The following is a 25222-nucleotide window of genomic DNA, read 5'->3' on the forward strand; positions in this document are numbered from 1 at the left end:
GAAGACAGATAAGGAAAGTGAAAAAGATAACATTTGAATGCTCTGTGTTCAGGAAACCAGAAGGAGCATATTTGGCTAAGACTGGAATACATGGAAAGATAAGGCTGAAAAGATAGGCAGGAACCAAGCCAGGCATACCAGACTCCCACCACTTACTGGGCAGCCCAGAGCTGGAACCATCCTGACTTTGTGGGGCTTCTTTTCATGTCCCCTAAAATGAAATGTATGAGTGTCTTCAGGGGTAAATCTTGAGTAAGACTCCTATCCATTCCTTTGCTTCCCCTTCAGGAAATCATACTTAATATCTACCCTCAATTCTTCCTGCTGCAGGGTCATTCTGTTGGCTGCCCCCAAAGCCAGGCTCCTGTCTTATCTCTCCCTCCTACTGAATACGTACTGTGTTCCTGCACTTTGTGTGAGTCATCTCATTTATCCTCATAGGATGGTGTCATAGTTAAGAAAGTATGTTTTGGAGTCCAACTCACCTGGGTTTGAGTCCCAGCTCCATCTTTTAATAGGTGGGTAACTTCAAGTGGGTCAGTTCACTGTTCTGCGCCTCCATGTCCTCATCTGTAAAATGGCAACAATGGCTGTTTCTTCATACTTTTTGTAGGGCACTAGTAAGAATAAAACACATGTACTCTGCTTCCTTAATATGGTGCCCAGCACACTCTAAGTTCCTGAGAAATGTTGTTATTATTCCATGTCCTAAGAGGGGGGTGATCTCTGAAGGGACCACCCTCCAGTGTTATCTGGGTTGGGCCTGGTTGGTTAAACTGCCTATCTTCAGTAGCTACAGGGGAGGGACAGGCTGGTCCTCTGAAGTCCAGCTGGGCACACTGCCAGGCCCTGGCTCAGCGGGGTTCCTGCAGCCCCTGGAGGGGCCTCTCCTCACCCACTGGGGCTGCACCGGCACTGACTGACCGGCTCAGCTTCCTGTCTTCCTTATCTTCCCCCAGCATGTGCTCTCTGGAGTGGGAAATGCCACCACTTGCTTCCGTTACTTCCTTTTGCTCAACAGGAGCCTCATTCTTTAGGTCTCAGTCAAATCTCAGCTGCTGGCTCTGTGCCCACTCCGCTCGGCAGTTTTGTGCCTCTTGGCTACGCAGGCCACATACAGCATAGGCTCTAGCTCCAGTGTGGAAGAGAAAGGCTCTGCCTTCTCTTCCCTTCCCCACTCCCAACCCTAGGTTTAGAAGGGGAAAAAGGGACACCTCAAGCTGCCTCCACTCACCAGCTTCCTCACCCGCAATACTCTCTTTGTGTTCCCTGTACCCCATCCCATACTCCATCCTCTTAAAGTTCAAATCCCTGCTCTGCACTTCAAAGCTGTGTAACCTTGGGCAGGTTACTTAACCTTTCTAGACTTTAATGATCTCATCTGTAACATGGAGATGATAAGCCTAATGCTATCTACCCCCAGAGGAAGGGATAAAGGTCGAGCACGGAGTATAATTTTTGGTGTGTTTTATATTACATATAATATAAATATTCAAGCATATTGGAAGTATGTATTCAGAAATGTATTGATGAAGAGTGATCTCCCGAAATTTTTGAGATACTATGTGGTAGTTTAATTCACAAACTTTGGCATCAGAGGTGTGGGTTCAAATTACAGCTTTTGCTGCATGACCTTAGGTAAGTCACTTCTCCTCTCAGAGCCTCAGTTTCTCTATTAGTAAAATGGTGATGTTAATGAAAGCCACCTTGCAGGGCTGGCATGTAGATCAAGTGTGTTATTTATGTAAAGAGCTTAAACTGTTTCTGGTCCATGATAAATGTTAGCTGTAATAATAATTGTTTTCTCTGCTGTTTAATTTTCAGGGTGCTGGTGTGTGAGGCAGGTGCTTGGGAAATAGTTGCTGCTATTGCCCCACAGCCCATGTCAGAGCTCAGCTTGGTGGGAAAGACCTGTCTGTCCTTAGCTCTGTGGATGGCGGTGTGGACCCACATTAACCCCAGTGACCCTGGCCCTACCTGCAGACTGAAGACTGACAGCACTCAATTCCAAATTGGCTCAATCAATCATACACTCAAACATATACAATCATAGCCCAAAGCATCCTTCCAGCCCTCAAGTGAGAAAAAGGCAAAGCAAAAAGATGCACAAACTCACTAGGAATCGTATAAAGCCAAGTAAAAACCAGATGAAGTACCATTTTTACACCCGACCATCTGACAATGCCAATGGTTGGCAAGGATGAGGAGCGAGGAAACTCTCCTGTGCACCTGAGAATGTAAATCGGCCCAAACACTTTATAAAACAGTTTGGAAATTTCTAGTAAAACTAAAGATGCCTATACCCTGGGACTCAGCAGTTCCACTCCCAAGTTCACACCTACAAAGACCCTAGAAAATGTATACAATATCATACCAGCACTGCTTGTAGTAACAAAAAAATTGGAAAAACCCTTTAATATCTACCAACAGGAAAATGGATAAATGATGGTATATTCATACATATAAGTTGTACATTCATATTATATATAAGAAGGCATTTGTAAGTGGTGGAAATTAGTTGACCTACACATAACAATATGGATGAATCTTAATGTTAGGTGAAAAAAGCAACTTGCAGAATATATGCCCTCTAGTACCACTTTTCCAAAGCTCATATATGCAGAATACCAGAACACATTGCCTAGGGCTACATGAATATGTAATAAAAGTATATAGAAATGAGGAAATGAAAAATAGAAATTCTGATTAGTGGTTACCTGGTGGTGGAGTGATGTCAGGGAAGAAAGACATGATTGGGGAGGAGTATATGGGGGCCTTCAATTATACTGGTCATTTATTTTTTTATGCTGGGTAGTGGGGATATGAAAATTTGTAATGAAATTTTTCAAGCATGAAATCATTTTTCAAATATAACCTATTTCATAATATTTTTTTAATAAAAGGCAAGACAATTTAATTGACAGTGATTTAAGTCCTACTTTTCCTAAGTGCCAGTCCAGGAAAACAAGGCTCCATTCTTCTGACTAGACCATCTTGACTGAGCTGGAAAAATACTTTGCTATTTCTAAGCTAGTTTGCAGTAGCTGAGAGGTGAGCACACTCTTGCATACACAGTATTCAGTTCAGAAAATGGGAGCCTGGGGTGTACCCAAGTTTGCCCCCAATTCCACTATGACATCAACTCTCCCTCCAAGGAACAATATATGAAACAAAAGTTAAAATCTTCCCTCAGCCGTTTACCTAAGCCCACTCCGCAGAGGTAATCTCCATTGATAGTACCGTTTCAGGCATTTCTCCTATGTACATACAAATACACAGATACACACACAGTTAGGTTTTTTTTTTTCAATTTGAGAATGGAATTATATGGGTATTACTTGGACAGAAGTAAAATTTTAAACGAAAAATAATGTAACTATATGTATTGTTTCACACTTATTTACTTACCAATGTCTCATGACAATACATCAGCTCACAATGATTTACCATACTCTTCCACCATAATTTATTACTTAAACTCTTATTTTTAATTAAGTAAGTGATATATGATCACATTCTAGATGCAAAATTTTCAAACAATACAGATAGGGTGATGAAACCCTTCACACAAGAGTGAGAAGCCTCTCATGAGATTGCCACCCCTAACACACACACACACACACACACTCTCTCTCTCTCTCTCTCTCTCTCTCTCTCTCTCTCTCAATCTCAGGCCCCTCCCTGGAGATAAATCACTACTATATTTGATGTACATCATTCCAGAGTCATTTATTCCCATAAAAAAAACAGGTTGTTTAGTTGTTATGTATGTGGTTGACACAGAAATGGTTCTTAACTATACATAATGTTCTGCAACTTACTTTTGGAGATTTATGCATATCATAACTCATTTAGTCATCCATTAGCTGATATTTATTATTTATTATGATATAATTTATGATGTGCATGATTCAAGGCCCAGTAGACAATGGAAGTCTCCAAACTCATACATACTGGTGGAACATTCAAACAATAAATGTAAAAGAATAAGTAGTATAATTTCAGGTAGTGCTGAGTAATATGATGGAAATAGAGTGGGAATTACAGGGGAGGTGGGTTTTTTTTAACTATTGCATAGTATTCCATAGTATGGATTGACCTCCAAATTTTTCTACTTGCTTCCTGGAGTATGAGAGACATTTTAGACAGCTATCCAAAACCTATCATAAAAACATATACACACAGCCAACACACACATATACAACCAAACAAATATTTCACGAAATAATGGTTACCCTGGCCAAGGGTGATGGACTGAAAATTATTATTCTGTTCTATTCCATTTAAAAAAACAAAACCAAAAACCCTGCTAAATTGTTTTCATTGTCCACTGTAGATGTGGCCTCAGTTTGAAAAGTATTGCTTTAAGTAACCAATCCTCTACTGAGATTTAGATTGTTCATAATTCTCTATTACAAGCAATGCTGCAGTGAGGTGCTTTATGCTCATTTTGTGACTATTTCTGAGAGCAAGATTCCTGATTGTGTAACTGCTGTTATTTAAATTCTCATAAAATGTAGCATGCTGGAAAACTGAATTCTAATTCCAGACCTGTCACCGCTGTGATGTATAACCTTAGGCTGGGCAAGTTCCTGCACCTCTCTGGGCCTCAGTTTCAGCCTCAGTAACCTACGGATATCTACACCCCAGAATTGGCTCTAAGTTGAAAGTAGATGCCCCACCCCTTGACTCATCGAGGGCAGGGCCTCTGAGCCCTTCTCCCCCTTTTCCACTGCTCCCTATTCCTCCAAAGAGGAGAGGCCTGGAAAAGAGGAGGTCTGAACAGAAGGGCCGATGCAGGGCGGGGCAGGGGGAGGGCAAGAGGGAGGCCGGCCCCCTAGTAGGAAATGAGACAGGGTAGGAATAACACTTTATAAGCCTGACGTCCTCTTCCTCCTGTCCTTTGCTGGCCACCCTCCAGCCTCTTTTCAGCCTCCTCCCCTTCCAGACAGTCCTCACTTCTTTCTCCTCTAGGCAGCAGTCAGCCGAGCCCCCAGCCTGCCAAAGCTGGGAGGCCAGGTGGGGTCAGGAACCTCAGGCCCAGGATGTTGTCAACACTGCTGCCTCTCCTGCTCCTGCCTGGCTGGTCCCTTGGTAGCGGAGAAGCCTCAGATGGTGAGTTGGATGGTTCTAGAGACTCTCAGCCTGTCTGGGGAAATGTGCAAGACCAGAGGAGAGCTGACCCCACAGGGTCTGGGTCTGCAGCCAGCCGCATCTCTCTGTAGCAAGGCAGGCAGGGTCCTGGGGACTGGTTTGTGTCCCAAAGCCAAGGTGAGAAAGTACAGTTCAGCCCCTGGGTAGGAGGTGATGGAGAAGGCTGTGGGGAAACAGGGCTGGAAAAATAGAAGGACAGGTAGAAAGGGTAGGGAATTAGCCTCGGGGAGAGGGGAGAGATGGGATGAAGTCTAAATACATAGATAAGAATTTAAGTTTATGTTAGAATGATTGTTCTGTAGGCAAATATAAAGTTGAACTAAAATTGATAGTGGATAGGGGTGAGTCTTGGGAAGATGGCAAGAGTCTCAGAGACGAGATTAGAGGTGGAAGGAGTGGGTAGACACTGGGAAAATGATGGCAGGCTTGGGGCAAGATGGGCTGAGATATGCGAGGCAGAAGAGGAGCCTGGAGGAGGTAGAGGAAGGTGGGGCAGCTGGTGAGGTGGAACTCGGGTGCAAGAGCAGCTGTGACCAACAGGAGAGCTCCTGGGTGGGGGATCAGGTGCTTGAAATGGCTCCATTTAAGCAGAAGGGGATTTCTTGCCCTGCATTGTACTTGACAGGGGATTCCTCTCCCCTCTCCCCCAGTCTCTATAGCTTCAGTGTCCTCCTCAGAGAGGCAGCAAATAATAGCCAGTATTCAGTGAGTGCTCACTATGGTTAGTACATGTATTGACTCATTTAACCCCTGCAATATCTCTACAAGATGGGTAATACTATCTCCGTTTTACAGAGGAGACTGGGGCACAGAGCATTAGGAACCTTGTTTAGAGGTGTGCACACAGATTTATTTATTCACACCTGTAGTCACAGAGCACAACTTCTCAAATGCAAATGTGGACAAGACTCACCCACACACACAGATTGACGATTCACTCTCTCCTTGATCATTCTCTGGGCACCAACTCTGTGTCAGCCCCTTACCGGGTGTATGAGGCAGAAATAACCAGACATGATTCTTTAGCCAGAGGAGCCCAGTGCAGCCTGTGTGTTTGGAGACAGTTACATAGAATCTGGGAACACTGAAACAGACCCAGTGTGCTAGGAAGAGTAAAAAGAAGAGGCATCAGGAAAGCTTCTCCAAGGAGGGGACAACTGAGCTGGGTCTTGAAGCATGACTATAGGTTTGCCAGGAGGCAAAGCAACCCTGACATTCTCTTCACGTCAGCCGAAAAGCAGCATGAGGAACTCCAAGTAGTCTGATATTATCTAAGCCAAGGGAAGAGGCAAAAATGCAGCTGCAGCCCAGTTTCCAGCTGTGTTGAATGCTGGGCTAAAGACTTTGTACTTGATTCTGTGGACAGATATCCTATATCTGAGTGGCTAAGAATGCTGGACTCGGACTGCCTGCATTCACCCCTTGGCCCTTCTGTACCATTTTAGCCTGTTTCCCATACGGACTGTGGCTAATAACAGTAGCTACTACATTAAGCTGATGGGAGGCAGGTGCAAATAAGATAATAATGTGTGTAAAGTACGGTGCCCAGACCATAATAAGCACTAATAGCCATCATGATTATTATTGCTGTTGATAGAGGAGTGTACCACTGGAGGATTTTTAAGCAGAAGGATTATCTTATTTATGGGTCAGGTGGAGGTCAGATTAAAAGGGGTGAAACTGAAAAATGAGGGAAGGGGGATGAGGAAGAAGTTACTACTCCAGTCCAGGTGAGAGGCAATGAGGACTGAAGTAGGGCAGCAGCAGAGGCAGAGAACTGGAGATGGAATCGGGATTGCATCGAAGGCCAGGATTTGTCCAACCAGAAATGGAGGGAGCAAGGAGGAAGGGAAGAGTTCGGCATGGCTCTTCCATGACTGTCCGGGTTACCCCGGGGCAAGTGGCTTCTGTTTTTCGGGACTCAGCTTCCTCTACTGTAAAACGAAGATAATAAGCCCTGTCCTGCTCCCGCCTGCCAGGGTTACTATGAGCGTCAAACGAGAGGCAGGGTGGGAAGAAGCTTTATAATTTAAGACGGGCCGAGGTGGGCGGCCGGCCTCTGGGTAGAGGGTTATTATTCTCAGGCTACAAGCCGACCCTCCCACGCCTGCCAGGGCCCAACATGCTGACTCCTGCCCCCAGGTCCGAGGAACCTCCACATGATCCAGATCTCCTACTTCCGCAACCCCCAGCAAGTGTGGTACCAGGGCAACGCGTCGCTGGGGGGGCTTCTGACACACGTGCTGGAAGGCGTGAGCACCAATGTCACGATCCTCCAGCTGCAGCCCCTGGAGGACCCCGAAAGCTGGGCGCTCACACTGGACCGCCTGAAGGTCTACCTGCACCAGTTCCAGGGCCTCGTGGATCTGGTGCACCGTGAGCGGCGCGTGGCCTGTGAGTGGCGCGAGCGCCGTGGGCGGGGACTGGGCGGGGCGTTGAGGGCGGCCCCTCGAGCGTGGGAGGCGTGGCCTGGAGGCAGGACCTGACGAAGACTGGCCCCTGGGGAAGACGGGGCGTGGCTTTGTGGGTGGGCGTGGCCTTGTGTGAGCCCGCAGCTCTGAGTGGGGCCCGGGCTCCTGCCTTCGCTGATTGTTGGGTAGAAGCTTGAAGCTGGAGAGAAGAGAGGGTGTCCTAGCTGACGGGCCCTTCGTCAGGCCCTCTTTCTGCCTGACTTCAAGGTAGACTCTTTTGGGAGGCCCTGTCTGTGATCCACCCTACACCCTTATATCCTGGTGGATATCCCCCGACAGCCAGGCACCCTCTCCACACAGGCCCCTGACCTTGAATCCCTCTCCCACAGTTCCTCTGACCATTCGCTGCTTCCTGGGCTGTGAGCTGCCTCCTGAGGGCTCTGGAGCCCATGTCTTCTTTGAAGTGGCTGTGAATGGGACCTCCTTTTTGAGTTTCCAGCCAAAGACAGCCTCATGGGTAGCAGGGACCCAAACACCCTCCGAAACGGTCACTTACACCCTGCAGCAGCTGAACACCTATAATCGTACTCGGTACGAAATGCTGGAATTCCTGCAGGGCACTTGTGTGCAGTATGTGCAGGAACACATCACCATGAAAAACTTGAAAGGTACGATGGGATTGGGAATGGGTCTATGTGTTGGGTGGGTTGTAGGCAAATGGATGCACCTGACAGATGGATACCTTGAGCAACAGAAGGCCCAGGGCTGGGGGTTTGGAACAAAATACACCCAACTTAAGTCACTTGGTAAACTAGCCACCTTCCTTTGGGGCAGAAATTGGGGTTTGATTCAAATCATGGACTCCTCAGTGCTATGTTCTTCAGGCTAATTCTCTGCATGTTCTGCAGGGAGCCAAACAGGCCGCTCCTACACTTCGCTGGTCCTGGGAGTCCTGGTGGGCAGTTTCATCATCGCCGGTGTGGCTGTAGGCATCTTCCTGTGCACAGGTGGACGGCGGTGTTAATTACTCTTCAGCCCCTTCTGAAAAAGGGCTGCACTGATGGGGTCTGGCAAGGGATGATCTCAGCTCCCTGCAAAACCAGGTTCCCCTTCTGAGACATTATATCCCAGAAGGTTTGGAATAGCATCTCCTTTCTTCTCCCTCATCTTCCCACCAAGAGTTTGGGGGAGAGAAGGGGAGGGAGGGTAGGTGGACAGAGTATCTGATTTGCTAAGAACCTAAGAACTTTCATGCTTTGCTGAACTGGTCTAAGTGAATACTTATCTATCTTTGTGGAAAACAGAGGCAGCGGGGGTGGGTGTCTATGGCCTATCCTCCAAAGACAGGCAGAATCACCTAAGGTATTCAAAACACATAACCAAATAAAACAAGTCATCCACAGCCAGAATAAACAATATGCAATGCTTCTAGGTGTGTTAGATTTGGAAAGGGATACTGGTACAATAGAAGTAGAAAGAAATAAACAGAGAAATGGTGGAAGTGTAAAATCCAAGCAATATGGGAGCAAGGAGTTATTAATACTATTAATACATTCCTTACTTATATAAAGGCATTATTATTTCCTCTACATTGCAAAACTTCTGGAAAAGTAGCCTATCCCCTTTGCTTCTACTTCCTCATCTCCCACTTTTCCACCCACTGCAGTCTGACTTCTCTATAAACTAGCCTAAGATAATCAATCACATCTAATTGTAAAACCTTCATCCTCCCTAATGTCTGCAACATTTCACTGTGGACTAGGACTCTCTTTTTACCCTAACTTCTGAGATACCATATCTAAAGTTTAGACCTGTTTGGGCCACTCAGTTGATCCCTTTGCCTGTGTCAATGCTCCTGCCTTGCATTCACAGTTTGCTTTACTCAGTTCACCTTGGAAATGTTCGCTTCCTTAGAATTCCTTTTTTTTTTTGGTTCCTTTTTTATCCCTTTTGGGTGCCCGGCTAACTTCCATGGCTTCAAACACCATCTATCGTTGTGGTTTATACAGGGAATGGGGAAGCAATATAATCTTGTCTTGAAGAGCGTGTGTTTGTCTTCAGACTCGAGTTTTCTTTGAAGCCAGGCATTCAACTTCAAGTCTCAGTTTCTTCACAAACAAAAGGTATAATAAAATGTACAAAAAGGGTATAATAAAAACAATACCTACCTCATAGAGGCATTGTATTAAATAAGATAATACATATATATATATACTCAATAAACATAGCACTTGCTGCTGACCTCCAGACCCCCCACCTTTGCATTGATTCTTCATAAACATCTCTACTTAATATTTTGCAGACATTTCAGAGTCAACCTTATCTTCTCCTCAAACCTGTTCTCCTCTGTTTATTATCAGTTAAACAAAATTACCATCAAATCATATTAGTGTAGAGACCTCAGTGTTAAGCTTTATTTACTTCTTCATTCCCACCTACAAAATATGATTTCTATAGAATCTGTTCCCTCCTTTCCACTCCATTGATTTAATTCAAGATATTATAACTCATCTCTTTCTGTGCCACCCAGTTATACATTCAAGGAGAGACTTGCTGTTCAGCGACAGGGGTAAGAGCCAGCAGATAACCTCTAACTGCTTTAGTTCCTTCAGAGTCTGCCTTACCTACAGAGAACAGTCCTGCACAAGGTCATGCTCATCCTGGGGCTGTCCTCACCCTGGTGACTGAGCAAAGCAGGCGTATAAAGGTTCCGCCATTCTGGCCTACTCCAGGACAATCTGACGAGCAGTGTTCACTCCAGAGCTCCTGCCAGGTTGGCTGGGTCCTTGTCAGATCTACATTGCAGTTTAAACTTTTCCCTCTGTTCACTCCTGATTCTTCCTCTTAGTTAATATCTTGCACCTCAAACTCTGTCTCAGCATCTACTTCCAGAAAAAACCCAACCTGTGACTGACAATCTTTCTCTCTCTCCAAACTGAGAAATTTTCTCAGTCCTTTGTATGGAACATGGCAATAACCTCTTTATTGTTCTCCTGGTTTCTAATTTCTCCGAATTCTAATTCATCCTTTACATGCCAATAAAGACAGGGATCTGATGATGGCATTGTTTTGGGGTTTTTTTTTGGTTTTGTTTTTTTTTAATGTCCCATGCCTATTGAGCTAAATTCAGAATCCTCAAAATAATATTCAAGGTCTTGTACAATCTGGCCCTATCCTTCTTTTCAAATTTTATTTCCTACCACTTCTCACCCAACTGTGCTTTAGGTTATTGACTTTAAAAGCATATTTTTAAGTGACAGAAGTAACAGAACAGTGGCAACACAGACGTTTACAGAGGGAAAGGTGAAAGACCCCTGCTTTCTCCTTCTTCCCAACCCTTTTCCCAAAGGTAAGCCAAGACTCTCAGTTGCAAGCAATGGAAACCAACTCTGACAACTAAAGGGGGAAATAAATATATTGGAAAGTTATCAAGTAATCCTCAGAGTTGATGGGAAGGCCAGCTTTTCAAGCTAACAGAAGCAGGGGTCACAGCCAAAGTGACGACACAGGAGTGGTCTAGTGAAAGGCACCACAGCAGGAACCTCTACCTCCATCACCGCCACGTGCTGCCATCTTACGTGAATTCTACTCTGTTCCCTATGTCCTTCCACTATTTTTTCAAGATTCAGAGTCCTGGTGGGGGCATGCAAATGACCAAGCCTAGATCATATTGCCTTTGCCTTAGCTGCAAAGGGGGAGTAAGAGAAACTTTAGGTATCTTTGGCTTTGCTTTTGGGGGGTGGGACCCTGCCTCCCATTAAAATTAACACAGAGGAAGAGATTTCAGATGTTGAGAAAACAAAAAGCAAAACTAAATCAAACAAAACCAGAGATGTCCACTACACCTTTTATCTTCAAGCTATTTACTCATTCAGTAAACATGTATCAGTAACATCCATACACAAGGTTTTACGCTATATACTTTAGAAAATACCAAATGATTAAGACATGATCCTTCTCCAGAACCTCATTGTTTACTTGGGAAGCTAAAATATGCAAGTAAGAATAACGCAAGGCAGGATATCTTACAAAACATATAAATAAAAAGGCTATGTTGTGATTTACTGTTGTAGCTATCACATATTGCTTTATAGCTTTTTGAAGTCTTTAACTTGAATTTCTCATTTAATATGTATTGAGGTCTTGTAAGATAGGTATTCATCCTTGTTTTAGATTAAGAAACATGCTTTAGTGAGGATAATAAACAAAGTAAATGGCAGAACCAGGACTCAAATCCATGCCTTCATGTTCTAGAATTTATGATTTTTCTCCTCTACTAAAACCAAGGAATGAAGAATATGGCAGGGGGTCTGGGGGTAGTGGTGTTTGTGGATGGGTAAGATATGACCATGCACAGATAGGAAGCATAGAACAGCTTAGATAGTGACACAGAGTTAAGAAAAATCAGAGAGAATTTTAGTAAGGACAATTAGCCTACTGTGAGAGGAGAATAGAGGAATGGTGGAAAGGTAGGCTGGGGTTCCATTGTAGTGGGCCTCTAAAGCCTGGTAAAGGACTGAGGAATTATTGAAGGTTGGCAGACAGACAGCTGCTGAAGTCTTCTTTCTCCTTTCAGCTGCATTGCCAAAAAGGGGCTTCCAATGGGTTGAGGGCTACTGACCTCAAGCTTAAAGATCTGGCCTGGCTAAGACAGGCACAGTCGCAGGGGGACCATCAGGTGAGAAATTGGGGATCAACAGAGGTGAGGCTTCGAACCTCACCCCCTGGTTCTGAGAGAAATCTTCTGCATACGTGGATGTTTTATTGCCCTGGTCTAGCTTGGATTAACACATACTCTACAGGCACACACCTGATCATCTACATTTGCTCTCTTACAACACTAAACTATGTTTTCTACCTTTATCTTGTATCTACCTACCACTTCAGCATTTTATTTAAAATAATAATAATAAAGAGAGAAATGTGGTATCCACATATAAATCAAGTATAAAAATCAAATGAATATTCATATTTGAACTGACTGTTTATAGTTCATAATGCATGAGCAAAACCGAAAGTTTCTGTGATGACCGCCCTTGTACTGTTCACCATGTAACTTATTCACTATGTAAGAATTTGTACTCCATGTAAGAACTTGTTCATTAAGCTTCAAAAGATTGGAGACTGACGAAAATTAGGCTTGGGGTGGATTAATGATTGCGCATTGAGCATTGACCCCCCTATACAGAATTTTATTGTTGTCAACAACCATTTGATCAATAAATATGAGAGATGCCCTCACAAAAAAAAAAATATATATATATATATATATATATACATGCACTTCCAATTGTAAAATAAATAAGTAACAGGGATGTAATGTATAGCATAAGGAATATAGTCAAAATATTGTAACAACTTGGTATGGTGATAGCTGGTACCTAGAATTATCATGTATATAAATGTTGAATCACTGTGTTGTACACCTGAAACTAATGTAATACTGTGTGTCAACTACCCTTCAATAAAAAATAAATAAATAAATAAATAAAAAAGACCTGGCCTGGACACTGTCCAGATCAAGGCCCGACTAGGCTGGGGAGCAAAAAGGAAAAGAGAGAATGGGAAGAAGCCGATCTGGAGAAGGGTGAAATTTGGACTGTGAGCCAGATGTACCCAGGCTCTGAGATTTTATATGTATTCATCAATGCTTCCACTGCAGTAGTTCAGGCCTTCACCAACTCTAACTTCAATCACTAGAATCAGATCTTACTCGCTTTTAGTCCCCTCAAAAAGTTGCCATCAGAATGCTGTTTCTAAAACATGCCAGCCTTCTGCTCAGAATTCTTTAGTTCTTCCACTGTCCATAGGATAAAATCCAAACTCCTTAGGGTGAAGTTTAAGACCCTCCACAATCCAGCATCAACCTATGTTTTCTCTAGTTTTATCTTCAATCCCTCTGTCTTAATCTGTTTGGGCTGGTATAACAAAAATATCTTAGGCTGGGTGACTTAAACAGCAAACATTTATTTCTCATAGTTCTGGAATCTGGGAAGTCCAAGATCAAGTGCTGCCATATTCAGGCCTGGTGAGGTGCTTCTTGTCGCAGGTGGCCATCGTCTCAGTGTACTCACATGGCAGAAGTGGGGAGGGAGCACTCTGGGGTCTGTCTTATAAGGGCACCAATCTCATTCATGAGTGCCCTCCCCTCATGACCTGATCACCTCCCAAGGACCCCGTCACATTGTGAGGGGGACACAAACATTCCGTCTATAGTACCCTTCCCCCTCTCTCAACCTATCTTCAGGCCCCTCCAAACCACTCTTGTTTTCTCAAACATACTGTGCTTTTTTGGGTTATGCTATTTCATGTCATATTATTTTCTCTCCCTGTCAAACTCCTTATTCATCTTTCAAAACCTAGCTCAAATGTCATCTCCTTTGTGAAGGCATCCATGATTCTCTTATACGTAGTTGTTTCTTCTCCCCTCTGTGCTCCCAAAGCATGTTTTACAATTCCTATTATAATGTTGTCACACTGTTTTATAATAATTTCTATCTTATTCTGAAATGTGAGTCCTCTGAAAGGCAAAAATTGTGTCACCTAACCCAGGACTGGTACAAAACAGCTGCTAAATATAACTGGAATGAATTAATATTCTGGGCATCCTCCTTCCCATGCTAAGTTCAATAGTAGGTATTCAACAGACTTGTTTGTCAAAATGAATTAATATGACCTGAATTGTCTGATTCTGCCTGCCGTTATCTAGGTGTGTGACTTTGTACAATCACTTAACCTCACCAGTTCTGTTTGCTCACCTATAAAATGAGAATATAAATCTATGGTCTGCTTGCTTCATATTTCTGTCATAAAGATAACAAAAGACAATGGATATGAAAGCAATTTATAAACTGGAGAGCACTGCACACATGTAAGGGGGTATTGTTATTATTAAAAAGCAATAGCTAAAAAAAGAAGAAGAAGAAAAGCAAAGATTCTGATAAGATGTACATTTTAAGCCCTAGATCAACCACCAAGAAAATAACTAAAAAGGCAACAAAAGATGGGATGGAAGTGCAGCATGGACAATATAGTCAGTGATTCTGTAACATCTTTCCATGTTGACAAGTATTAACTGCACTGGTTGGGGTAAGGATTTAATAATATGTGTAACTGTTGAACCACTGTGTTGTATACTTGAAACAAATATAATATCACATATCAACTGTACTTCAATAAATAAGTAAATAGAAAAACAGGAACAAAAGAAAACATAAACATGTGGGACTACATCAAACTAAAAAGCTTTTGCACAGCACAGGAAGCCAGCAACAAAAGGAGAACACAACTTACCAAATGAGAGGAAAATATCTGCAAATTATATACCTGACAAGGGGTTAATATCCAAAATACATAAGGAACTCATGAAAAGCAATAGCGAGAAAAACAAAGAAACAACAAAAACAACCCAAACAATCTAATTAAAAAATGAGCAGGGGATCTGAATAGTCATTTTTCCAAAGAAGACATACAGATAGCCAATGGGTACATGAAAAGATGCTCAACATCACTAATCATAAGGGAAATGCAAATCAAAACCACAATGAGTTATCATCTCACATCTGTTAGGATGGCTTTTATAAAGAAAAATACAAAAGACAACAAGTGTTGGCAAGAATGAGAAAAGGGAACTCTTATACATTATTAGTGAGAATGTAAACTGATGCAGCCATTATGGAAAACAGTATGGAGGTTCCTCAAAAAATTAAATAGAACTACCATACAATACAATCCAGCAATCACACTTCCAGATATATATCCAAAGGAAATAAAATCACTATCTCAAGAGGTATCTACACTTCCATGTTCACTGAAGCATTATTCACAGTAGCCAAAATTTGGAAACAACCTGTCTGTTAATATATGTATAGATAAAGAAAATGTGGTATGTATGTAAAGTGGATTATTATTTATCCTTAAAAAAGAAGGAAATTGTAACATCTTTCTATGTTGCCAGATAGTAACTGCACTAGTGGGGGTGAGGATTTAATAATATGGGTAACTGTTGAACCACTCACTGTGTTGTATATTTGAAACCACTATAAGATTGTATATCAATGATACTTCAACTAAATAAAAAAAAGGAAATCCTACCATTTATGACAACATGAATAAACTTGGGGGACACTATGCTAACTGAAATAAGCCAAACACAAAGATAACTACTGCATGATCCCATTTATATAGAGAGTCTAAAACAGTTGAACTCAAAGTAGCAGAGACTAGAATGGTGGTTACTTCAGGGGGGAGCGGTGAGTAAAATGGGAAGACGTTGGTCAAGGGGCACAAACTTTTAGTTATAAGATGAATAAGTTCTGGAGACCTCATGTATAGCATAGTGACATAGTTAAAGTATACTTGAAACTTGCTAAGAAAGTAGATCTCAAGTGTTCTCACCACACACACAGAAAAGTAACTAGGTAAAGTAACTGATGTGTTGTTAGCTTGACTGTGGTCATCTTTTCACAATGAATATGTATATCAAAACATCATGTTGTACACCTTAAATATATGCAATTTCTATTTGTCAATCATGTCAGTAAAGCTGGGGGCAAGCATGAAAACTGAAATTTCACACCCTTAATCTCAAAATTTACTACAAAGCTAGTGATCAGTGTTTTACTGGCATAAAGACAGATCAGTGGAATAGGGCTGAGACTCCAGAAATAAATCCTTACATCTGTGGTCAATTAATTTTCTACAAGATACTAAGACAATTGAATGGAGAAGCAATAATCTTTTCAACAAATGGTGCTGGGATAACTGGATATCAACACGCAAAAGAATGAAGTTGGAATCCCAATCTCATACTATGTACACAAATTAACTCAGAATGGATGAAAGACCTAAATATAAGATCTAAAGCCATAAAACTCTTAGAAGAAAACATAGATGTATATGTTGGCCTTAGATTAGGCACTAATTTCTTAGATATGATACCAAAAGCACAAGCCACAAAAGAAAAATAAATAAATAAATTGGACTTCATCAAAATAAAAATACTTTTTGCTTCACAGAACACAATAGAGTGGAAAGACATTCCATAGAATAGAATAGGAAAAAATATTTGTGAATTATATTTGTGATAAGGATCTAGTCTGCAGAATACATAAAGAATGCTTACAACACAACAATGAAAAGGCAAATAATCCAGTTTAAAAATAGGCAAAGGATTTGAATAGGCATGTCTCAAAGAAGATACACCAGTGATCAATAAGAACATGAAAAGATGCTCAACATAGTCACCAGAAACGCAGATTGAAACTGTAATGAAATACCTCTTCACACCATCAAAAATGACTATAATGAAAAAGATAACAAGTGCTGGCAAACATGTGGAGAAAGTGGAACCCTCCTACACTGCTGGTGGGAATACAGAATAGTACAGCCACTTCAGAAAACATTTGACAGTTCCCAGAAAGTTAAACATAAAGTTATATGACTCAGCAATCAACTCCTGGGGAATATTCAAGGGAATTGAAAACATACATCTACACAAATACTTATACATGAATGTTCATAGCAGCATTTTTCATGATAGTCGAAAGGTAGAAACCGTCCAAACAATTAATGAATGGATGACAAAATGTGGTACATTCCTACAATGGCATGCTATGTAGCTATAAAAATGAGTAAGTACAGATACATATTAATATGGATAAACCTCAAAAACATTATGATAAGTGAAACAAAAAGCCAGTCACAAAGAACCACAGCTTGTATGATTTAATTTATATGAAATGTCCAGAACAGGCAACGCATAGATATAGAAAGACTAGGGGTGCCTAGTGCTGGGGGTTTGAGGTGGTGAGAGAGTGACTGCTAAGGGATACAGGGTTTCTTTGGGGGTATTGAAAATATTCTAAACTTTGACTGTGGTGATAGATGCACAATTCTAAATATAGTTTAAAAAAACATTATATTGTATACTTCAAATGGATGAATTTTATGGTATGTGAATTGTATCTCAATAAAGATGTTACAAAGTGGCAATCATAAAATCATCTTGAATTTGAAAAAAGAAAGCAATAGGTACTTAAATCAGTGGCCAGCAAAAAAAAAAAAAAAATGTTGATTATAAAAAAAAAAAAAAACCTCTGGAGCTAGGTTAGAGGAGGTTAATTCACCTTTGTGCTTTCTCAACCAAAGTCTAATCAATCTCCCTCTGAGTCCACAGGGAGAATAAGGAGGTAGAATTATAAAATGTTAGACCTGAACACTCCTATACTGGGGGTGAAACTGAGGCTGGGTGTGCGTTTCCACAGAAGCGGTACAAGAACTGGAACTGGGACTTGGGTCTTCTGACTTGGGATGCTCTGCTATTGCTGTGCGAGGTGGCAGGAGCCATAGGCTGTGGAGGTAATAGTCTTACTGGCAGGGATTCTCTGAAAATTCACGTCCACACCCAAAAACAGGAGAAGTAAAGAGTAAGGAAAACAGTGGGCTGAATAACGCTTGATTTTTTCAGGAAAAGGTCTGATCCTCATTTCTGGGAGGTTCTACACGGAATAGAGAGTGAATAGAATGCTCATCTGCCTCTGCTTATACATGTGAATATTTGTTCATAGCTGTGTGACCTGGGATCAGTTAGTTAGCGCCTCTGTTTGAAAGGGAAGTTTATAATTTCTAAGATAACTTCAACCTCTGATAACTAGGATTCTAAATTCCTGAGTCCAGACAGCCAGCATTTGGGCAACTGTAAGGGTCCTAGAAGTCTCATTCTTCTCAGAATGACCTCAGAATGTTTGGCTTAGGTCTGTCACCTGACAGCCAGACTATCAGAGGCCCAGTTGGAGTTTACACAGGAAATAAGCAAATCTGGAATAAATTTAAGCAAGTGACTCCCTAGTGTATACTATCCTTCTTCTGGGTAGCTTGGCTTGCTGTATTCCCCAGCCTTTTAATTCAGTATGTCTTGACTTTCTGCCTCCTGGCAGGTGGTCCGAGGTTTAGGTTTCTGTTCCCCATTCTTCTTCTCAGTCAGCTGTTGCTGGGGTTTATTTGATGCAAAGCATAGTGCTAACTGCTCGCAGGGATGCAGAAATGTGTAAAACATGATCCCTGCCCAGGAGCTCACAGTCAAGAGGGGAGGCATACAAAACAACTAATTTCAATACAGAAGGAATGAAAAAGTACAAAGTAATTATAAGCTATGTATTGAGGCAAAGGGATCAGGGAAAGCAACACGGAAGCCATAGATTACATCTGGGCCTTGAAGAGAGAGAAGAATTTCACCAGGTGAAGGGGGGAAACATGTTTTTCCCCTCTTAGCTAAGATCTTTGAGGGCAGAAATTATATGTAATTTATCAGTGTGTTCCTGACACCCAGCATAAGACCTCACAAGGAAAGAACCCAATACATGTTTGTTCAATGAGTGGTTTTGAGTGGATTCTGAACCAAGAGCCGCAGAAAGGCTGCATGGGGTCACCTAAGGTATAGTGAAGACAGGCAACAAAACACCTGAGGACCAAACCCTGGGGTGCTCCAACATCTAAAGATTGGAGATTGAGGAGAAACCAGGAAAGAACCCTGAGAAGTGGCCAGTGAGGTATTCTGAGACCCAGTGGTATCTCAGAAGCCACGTGAACTAAGTTTCCAAGGGGGAAGTGATTAGCTATAACGGATGTTCGTGGTAGGTGAAGAAAGGTAAGGATTAAGAGTTGATTATTGATGGAGGTCACTAGTGACCTTCGTAAGAGTAGTTTTAGTAGTGTGGTGGGGACAAAAGCCTAATTGGAGTGGGATGGATTAAGAAAGAAAATGGGAAAATTAATTTGAGACAATGAGTATAAATAACTCTTTTGAGGAATTTGGCTTGTTTTATAGGGAAGCAGAGAAGTTGGTGTAAACTAGACTATTCATTAAGAGTACCAAAAGAGGTATGGGATTAAGTATCTAAAGGGACTTATGGTTTTAAGAGAAGTTTTTTTTTCTTTTAAGAAGGTAGATAATATAACATGTTTATACACTTATAGGAATAATCAGTAGGGAGGGAAAATTTGACAATGCAAGGAAAAGAGAGAGGACAGTTGCTGGAGTGATGTTCTTGAGGAGGTGAAAGAGGTTGGGATCTAAGGTTCAAGACAGGAAACTGACTCAGCTGGGAACATGGTCAGTTCATTCATAGTAACCTGAGGAGAGAGAGAGCCTATGGGTAGAGAAGCAAATAGGTTGGTAGATGTGGAAACTACCTTCTAATTGTTTTTCTTTTCCTGGAGCATTAGGAAACAATTCTCAGCTGAGACTAAGTGGGACACAGTGCTATTGCTAGACTGGAAAGAGGGGTGAAATAGTCAGTTTGGAGACAGGGATGGTGAAAGGGTGAGTCTCAGAATTGGACAAAGTTCTGTAGCTAGCATTTGATAGTGCATTATATTTATCCAATGAAACTATTACATTCTGGGTTTTACATACAGTGTTTTCTTTCCATCAGTACAATTGAACTTGTTATTAATCAAAATATCCAGTTTTTACCTCTGGTGCTGGCAAGATGGAGTAAACCCATTACAGACTTTCTCTTTCACTGATTGCAACTGAAATCTCTGACCAAAAGTTAAAACAAAACAAAACCAAAACTACCTAAAGACTCTGAAAAATTAATAATAGCAAGCAGATTGAGAAGGGAAGTCAGAACTTGAAGAATGCCCTCTATGGCAGGTGAATTTATTGGTGCTTTTTTTCCCTTCCTTCATCTCCTGCCTTCACCCAAGGGTGGGCCAAATCTGGGAACTGTGCAATAGATGCAGACAACAGAAACTCTAAAAAAACCCTATCTTTCTGGATTGGGAAAATGGGCCCTTGTGAGCTGAGGAGTATGGGGACAATCCCTCTTCTTTCTCTCCCAGTCCTGACCCAGTGCCACCCCCAGTGGGGACACTGCCCTGCTGTGTGTGGAGGGTACTGTCAGCATGGTCACCTGAAGCTGAAGAAAAACCCATCTCTCTAGACAGAAGAACTGGAAAAGGGGGCCACTGTTGAGCGGATGTTTTTTAAATGTAGATTTTATTTTTATTCAGCTATGGTGAGGCCAAGAGATCAGATGATTATCATTGAGAAGATGGCCAGTCTAGGCCACAAGAGAGAACACTGAGGTACACTGCAGGCAGGGGGATACCTGGAGGTGGGTCTTTCTTATGGTTTTGAGGGAAGGAATGGGCAAAAACAGGCAAGCAGGTTTAGGACTGGTTGGTTTGAATAACCTCAGGGGCTGTGGGATATAATGGCCAGTGGCTGACTGAGGCAGGAGAACAGTGCCCTGGAGGTAACTGGGAGGCAGGGGCTCAGGACTGGTTGATTTGCATATGAAAGGTACACCGAAAAGAGTCATGTCCTATCTCTAGGAATCAGCTAACCCTAGTAGGGGCACTCCTCTCAATCAGCAAGGCCCCAGATATCAAAACAGATACAGAAACTGGAAAACCTGGTTAATACAGTGGAGACTATGCAGGGAATCCCCTTTTTTTTCTCTTCTCACTTCAACACAGAGGTGGGCTAAGTCGTGCAGAAATGTGTGACAGCATGGGAGGCAAAACTCTGAGAAAATCCCAGCTTTCAAGACAAAGGAATCAGAAAAAGAAGACTCTGGAAGCCAGAGAGTGTGGGAGAAATCCCAGGAAGGAGAGAGCGGGAGAAGGGTCATTCTTTAATTCTGTGCATGAACCAACAGAAATCCTGGGCTCCTCTGAGTAGCAGAACCCACCCAAAGAAGCTTGATAAGGGCTTTGGGCACTGAACTGCAGTATATACCACCTGAGTCCCAGACTAACCTGAGCAGCACACGGCAGGGGTAGATCCAAACAGCACCACAAAAACTGTGAAAATGAACTGCCACTGGAACCGCCGGCCATGGAAGGTGAGATAGAACTTGTAGTCTGAACCTAACTGAGTTGTTTTGATTGATAAAATAAAAATAATCAACATTCAGAGGATTTTTAACATGACTCAGAGCCCCACAGTATAATAGTCAAGATGGCCAGGATACAATCCAACATTACTTAAAATACCAAGAACCGGGAAATCTGATTAATCTTCAAAGCTAAGGGAAATAAACAGATGTTAATCCTAAAATGACCCAGATGTTGGAATTATCTGACAAAAATTCGAAAGCGGCTGTTATAACCATCCCCCATGAAGTAAAATTAAACACTCTTGAAATTAAGAGAAAAGTAGAAGTTGTCAGCAGAGAAATAGAAATTGTAAAAAAGAGCCAAATGGAAATCATATGAAATAAAAATATTTACTAGAGGGGTTAATTCGTAGAATGGAGATGACAGAGAAATGAATGAGTGAACTTGAAGATAAATCAGTAGAAATTATCCAGTAAGAAGACCACAGAGAAAAAAAAGATTAAAAAAAATGAATGGAGTTTGGGGACCTGTGGGACAATATTAAAGAAAACTGAGTTCATATAGTTTAAAACCTTCCAACTAAGAAGAGTACAGGGCCAGACGATTTCACTGATAAATTCTACCAAAGCAAGAATTTAAAGAAGAAAATTCTGCACAATTCTACACAAACTCTTCCAGAAAATAGGAAAGGAGGAACACTTTGCAACCCAATTCGTGAGGCCAGTTTATCCTGATACCAAAATGAAAAAAAGACATTACAATAAAACTACAAACCAATATTCCACAAATACATAGACCCAAAAATGCTCAACAAACTATTAGCAAATAGAAATGTATAAAAATGATAATATTTCACTACCAACTGGAATTTATCCCAGGTAATTTAATGCTGGTTGCAACATTCAAAAATCAATGAATGCAATTCACCACGTTGAAAGACTAAAGAAAAAACACATGATAATTTCAAATGATGAAGAAAATGCATTAATATAATCCAACATCTATTTATGATAAAATCCTCAACCAACTAGGAACAGAAGGAAAGATTCCTAGCCTAAAAAAAAAAAGGCATCTATAGAAGCACATAATATTTAATGGTAAAAGACTGGGTGTCTTGTCCCTAAAATTGGGAACAAAAAACTCTTGCCACTCTTCTTTAATATATTTTTTAATTTTTTATTAAGGTATGATTGATATACACTCTTATGAAGGTTTCACATGAAAAAACAATGTGGTTACTACATTTACCCATATTATCAAGTCCCCACCCATACCCCATTGCAGTCACTGTCCATCAGTGCAGCAAGATGCCACAGATCCACTATGTGCCTTCTCTGTGCTACACTGTTCTCCCCGTGATCCCCCACACCATGTGTACTAACATAATACCCCTCAGTCCCCTTCTCCCTCCCTCCCCACCCGCCCTCCCACACCCCTCCCCTTTGGTAACCACTGGTTCATTCTTGGAGTCTCTGAGTCTGCTGCTATTTTGTTCCTTCAGTTTTGCCTCATTGTTATACTCCACAAATGAGGGAAATCATTTGGCATTTGTCTTTCTCCACCTGGCTTATTTCACTGAGCATAATACCCTCTAGTTCCATCCATGTTGTTGCAAATGGTAGGATTTGTTTTCTTCTTATGGCTGAATAATATTCCATTGTGTAAAGGTACCACATCTTCTTTATCCATTCATCTACTGATGGACACTTAGGTTGCTTCCATTTTTTGGCTATTGTAAAAAGTGCTGTGATAAACCTAGGGGTGCGTATGTCTTCTTGAATCTGAGAAGTTGTATTCTTTGGGCATATTCCAAGGAGTGGGATTCTCCTATTCAATATTATCCAAAAAGTTTTAACTAATGCAACAGGACAGGGAAAAAGAAGACATATGGAAAGAAATAAATAGAAAGAAAGGCATAAAACCATCTCAGTTAGTAGGCAGCATGATTGTCTGTGTAGATTCTATTAAATCTACACAAAAGCTCCTAGAAGTGAGTTTGGCAAAATCACAGGACACAAAGTCAGAATATAAAAATCAATTACATTTCTATATACTGGCAGTGAGCAACTGGAAAACAAAATTAAATAAACAATATCATTTACAATTACACAAAAATAATGAAACAGTGATAAATATAACAAAATCAGTGATGGATCTTTAAGCTGAAAACTATAAAACACCAATGAAGAAAATCAAAGACCTAAATAAATGGAACAATATGATATGTTCACTGGTTAGAAGGCTCAGTTCTGTTAAAATGTCCTTTCTCCCCAAACTGATATATAGATTTAACATAATCCCAATCAAAATCCCAGCAGGATTTTTTGTAGACATAAATTGATTCTAAAATTTACATGGAAAGACAAAGGAACTAGAAAGCGAAAATGATTTTGGAAAAGTAGAATAGTGTTGGAGAACTCATGCTATCTTATTTCAAGACTCTCACTATACCATTACACTAATAAAGACAGTGTAGTATTGGCAAAAGGGCAGACACACAGATCATTGGAACAGAATACAGAGTCCAGAAATAGACTGACACAAATATGGACAATCGATTTTTTTTAGAAAAGTGCAATGGGGAAAAATTGTCTTTTCAACAAATGATGCTGGAGCAATTGGACATTCACATGCAAGAGTATAAACCTTGATCTATACCTTACACTTTCTATTTTAAAAATTTAGTTGAAATGGAGCATATATGTAAATGTATGTCTATGAAACTTTAAGAAGAAAGCAAAGGAGAAAAATCCTTGTCACCTGAGGTTAGACAGAATTCTTAAATGAAACACTAAAACAAAATTAATAAATGGAAAAGCTGACAAATGGACTATAGGGATAGAGAACCTATCAGTACTGCCAGGGCTGAAGGGTGGCAGGTTTTGACTACAAAGGGGTAACACGTGAACATTTGTAAGGAATGATGAACCAGGCGTTCTGTATTTTGATTGTGGTGGTTACATTACTGTTCATTTGTCAAAACTCACAGAACTATAAACCAAAAAGTGAATTTTACTGATGTAAATTACAATTAAGCTATATATATGTATACATATACACATATATTATAGGTATGTGTGTATGTATATATATGAAATTTTTAATAAATTTTTCTCCTCATATCTCCTCTCAAGTCACATCTAACAGATTCTGTATTTGTACAATTATTTCTCTTGAGCTCAAGATTAGGACTGCCTTAATCCCTCTAACTTTCCGTTTTCTCTCATTCAACAGAATCTAAAATATCATCATTTGGAATTTATTCTTTTTGAGTAGGTTATTCTTCCTGTCTTGGGAAGGTCAGCTTCTATTTGTGTGAGTGGTAAAATAACACGTCTGCCATTAGCACTTTGGCAGGGATCCATTTACCGGGTTATCTAGCAGTCATTGCGGGTGGCAGTGAGCAGGCCTCTCAGGGGCCAGGACACAGGACAGATGTGCTTTGATAGGAGGAAAGGCCTGCAGCACAGAGTAGCTTAGGGCACAAGGGGCTAGAGGCAGAGGTGGGAGGGCAGTGATCAGAGAGCAGAGATGAGAGCATGCCAAGAACACACTGCGCTAACTTCGCAACTTTGCCTCGGGCTGGCTCTGGACTTAGGCCAGTCTCTTCCTTGAACTTTTATTTCCTCTCCTGAGCCCATCAAGTCTATTCACATCTGTTCCATAATGTACCTAAAATCCTCTTCCTCTGTCTCTCATTCATTCAACAAATATTTATCATAACTGACTCTAATAACAGTCTCTTCTGTTTGTACAACACTAAAGCTCTTTTATGTCTGCTTATCTCTCTGATTCAAGGGAAGGAGAAT

At 41.2% G+C, this 25222-nt stretch overlaps 1 protein-coding gene across 1 annotated transcript in view; it reads left to right on the forward strand.

Annotated features, from left to right (window-relative positions):
* The window catches only part of PROCR (protein C receptor), a 19846-nt gene extending 8751 nt beyond the window's left edge, over window positions 1-11095 (forward strand). Inside the window, exons 2-5 of the mRNA XM_036902477.2 lie at window positions 4975-5115; window positions 7297-7548; window positions 7955-8233; window positions 8474-11095. Of these exons, the coding sequence (XP_036758372.1) occupies window positions 5046-5115; window positions 7297-7548; window positions 7955-8233; window positions 8474-8589 (717 nt within the window). The 5' untranslated portion in view covers window positions 4975-5045 and the 3' untranslated portion in view covers window positions 8590-11095. The remainder of the gene's footprint in view (window positions 1-4974; window positions 5116-7296; window positions 7549-7954; window positions 8234-8473) is intronic.
* Window positions 11096-25222: the final 14127 nt, after the last annotated feature.

This window comes from Manis pentadactyla, chromosome 5 (assembly GCF_030020395.1).
Source record: "Manis pentadactyla isolate mManPen7 chromosome 5, mManPen7.hap1, whole genome shotgun sequence".
NCBI lineage: Eukaryota > Metazoa > Chordata > Mammalia > Pholidota > Manidae > Manis > Manis pentadactyla.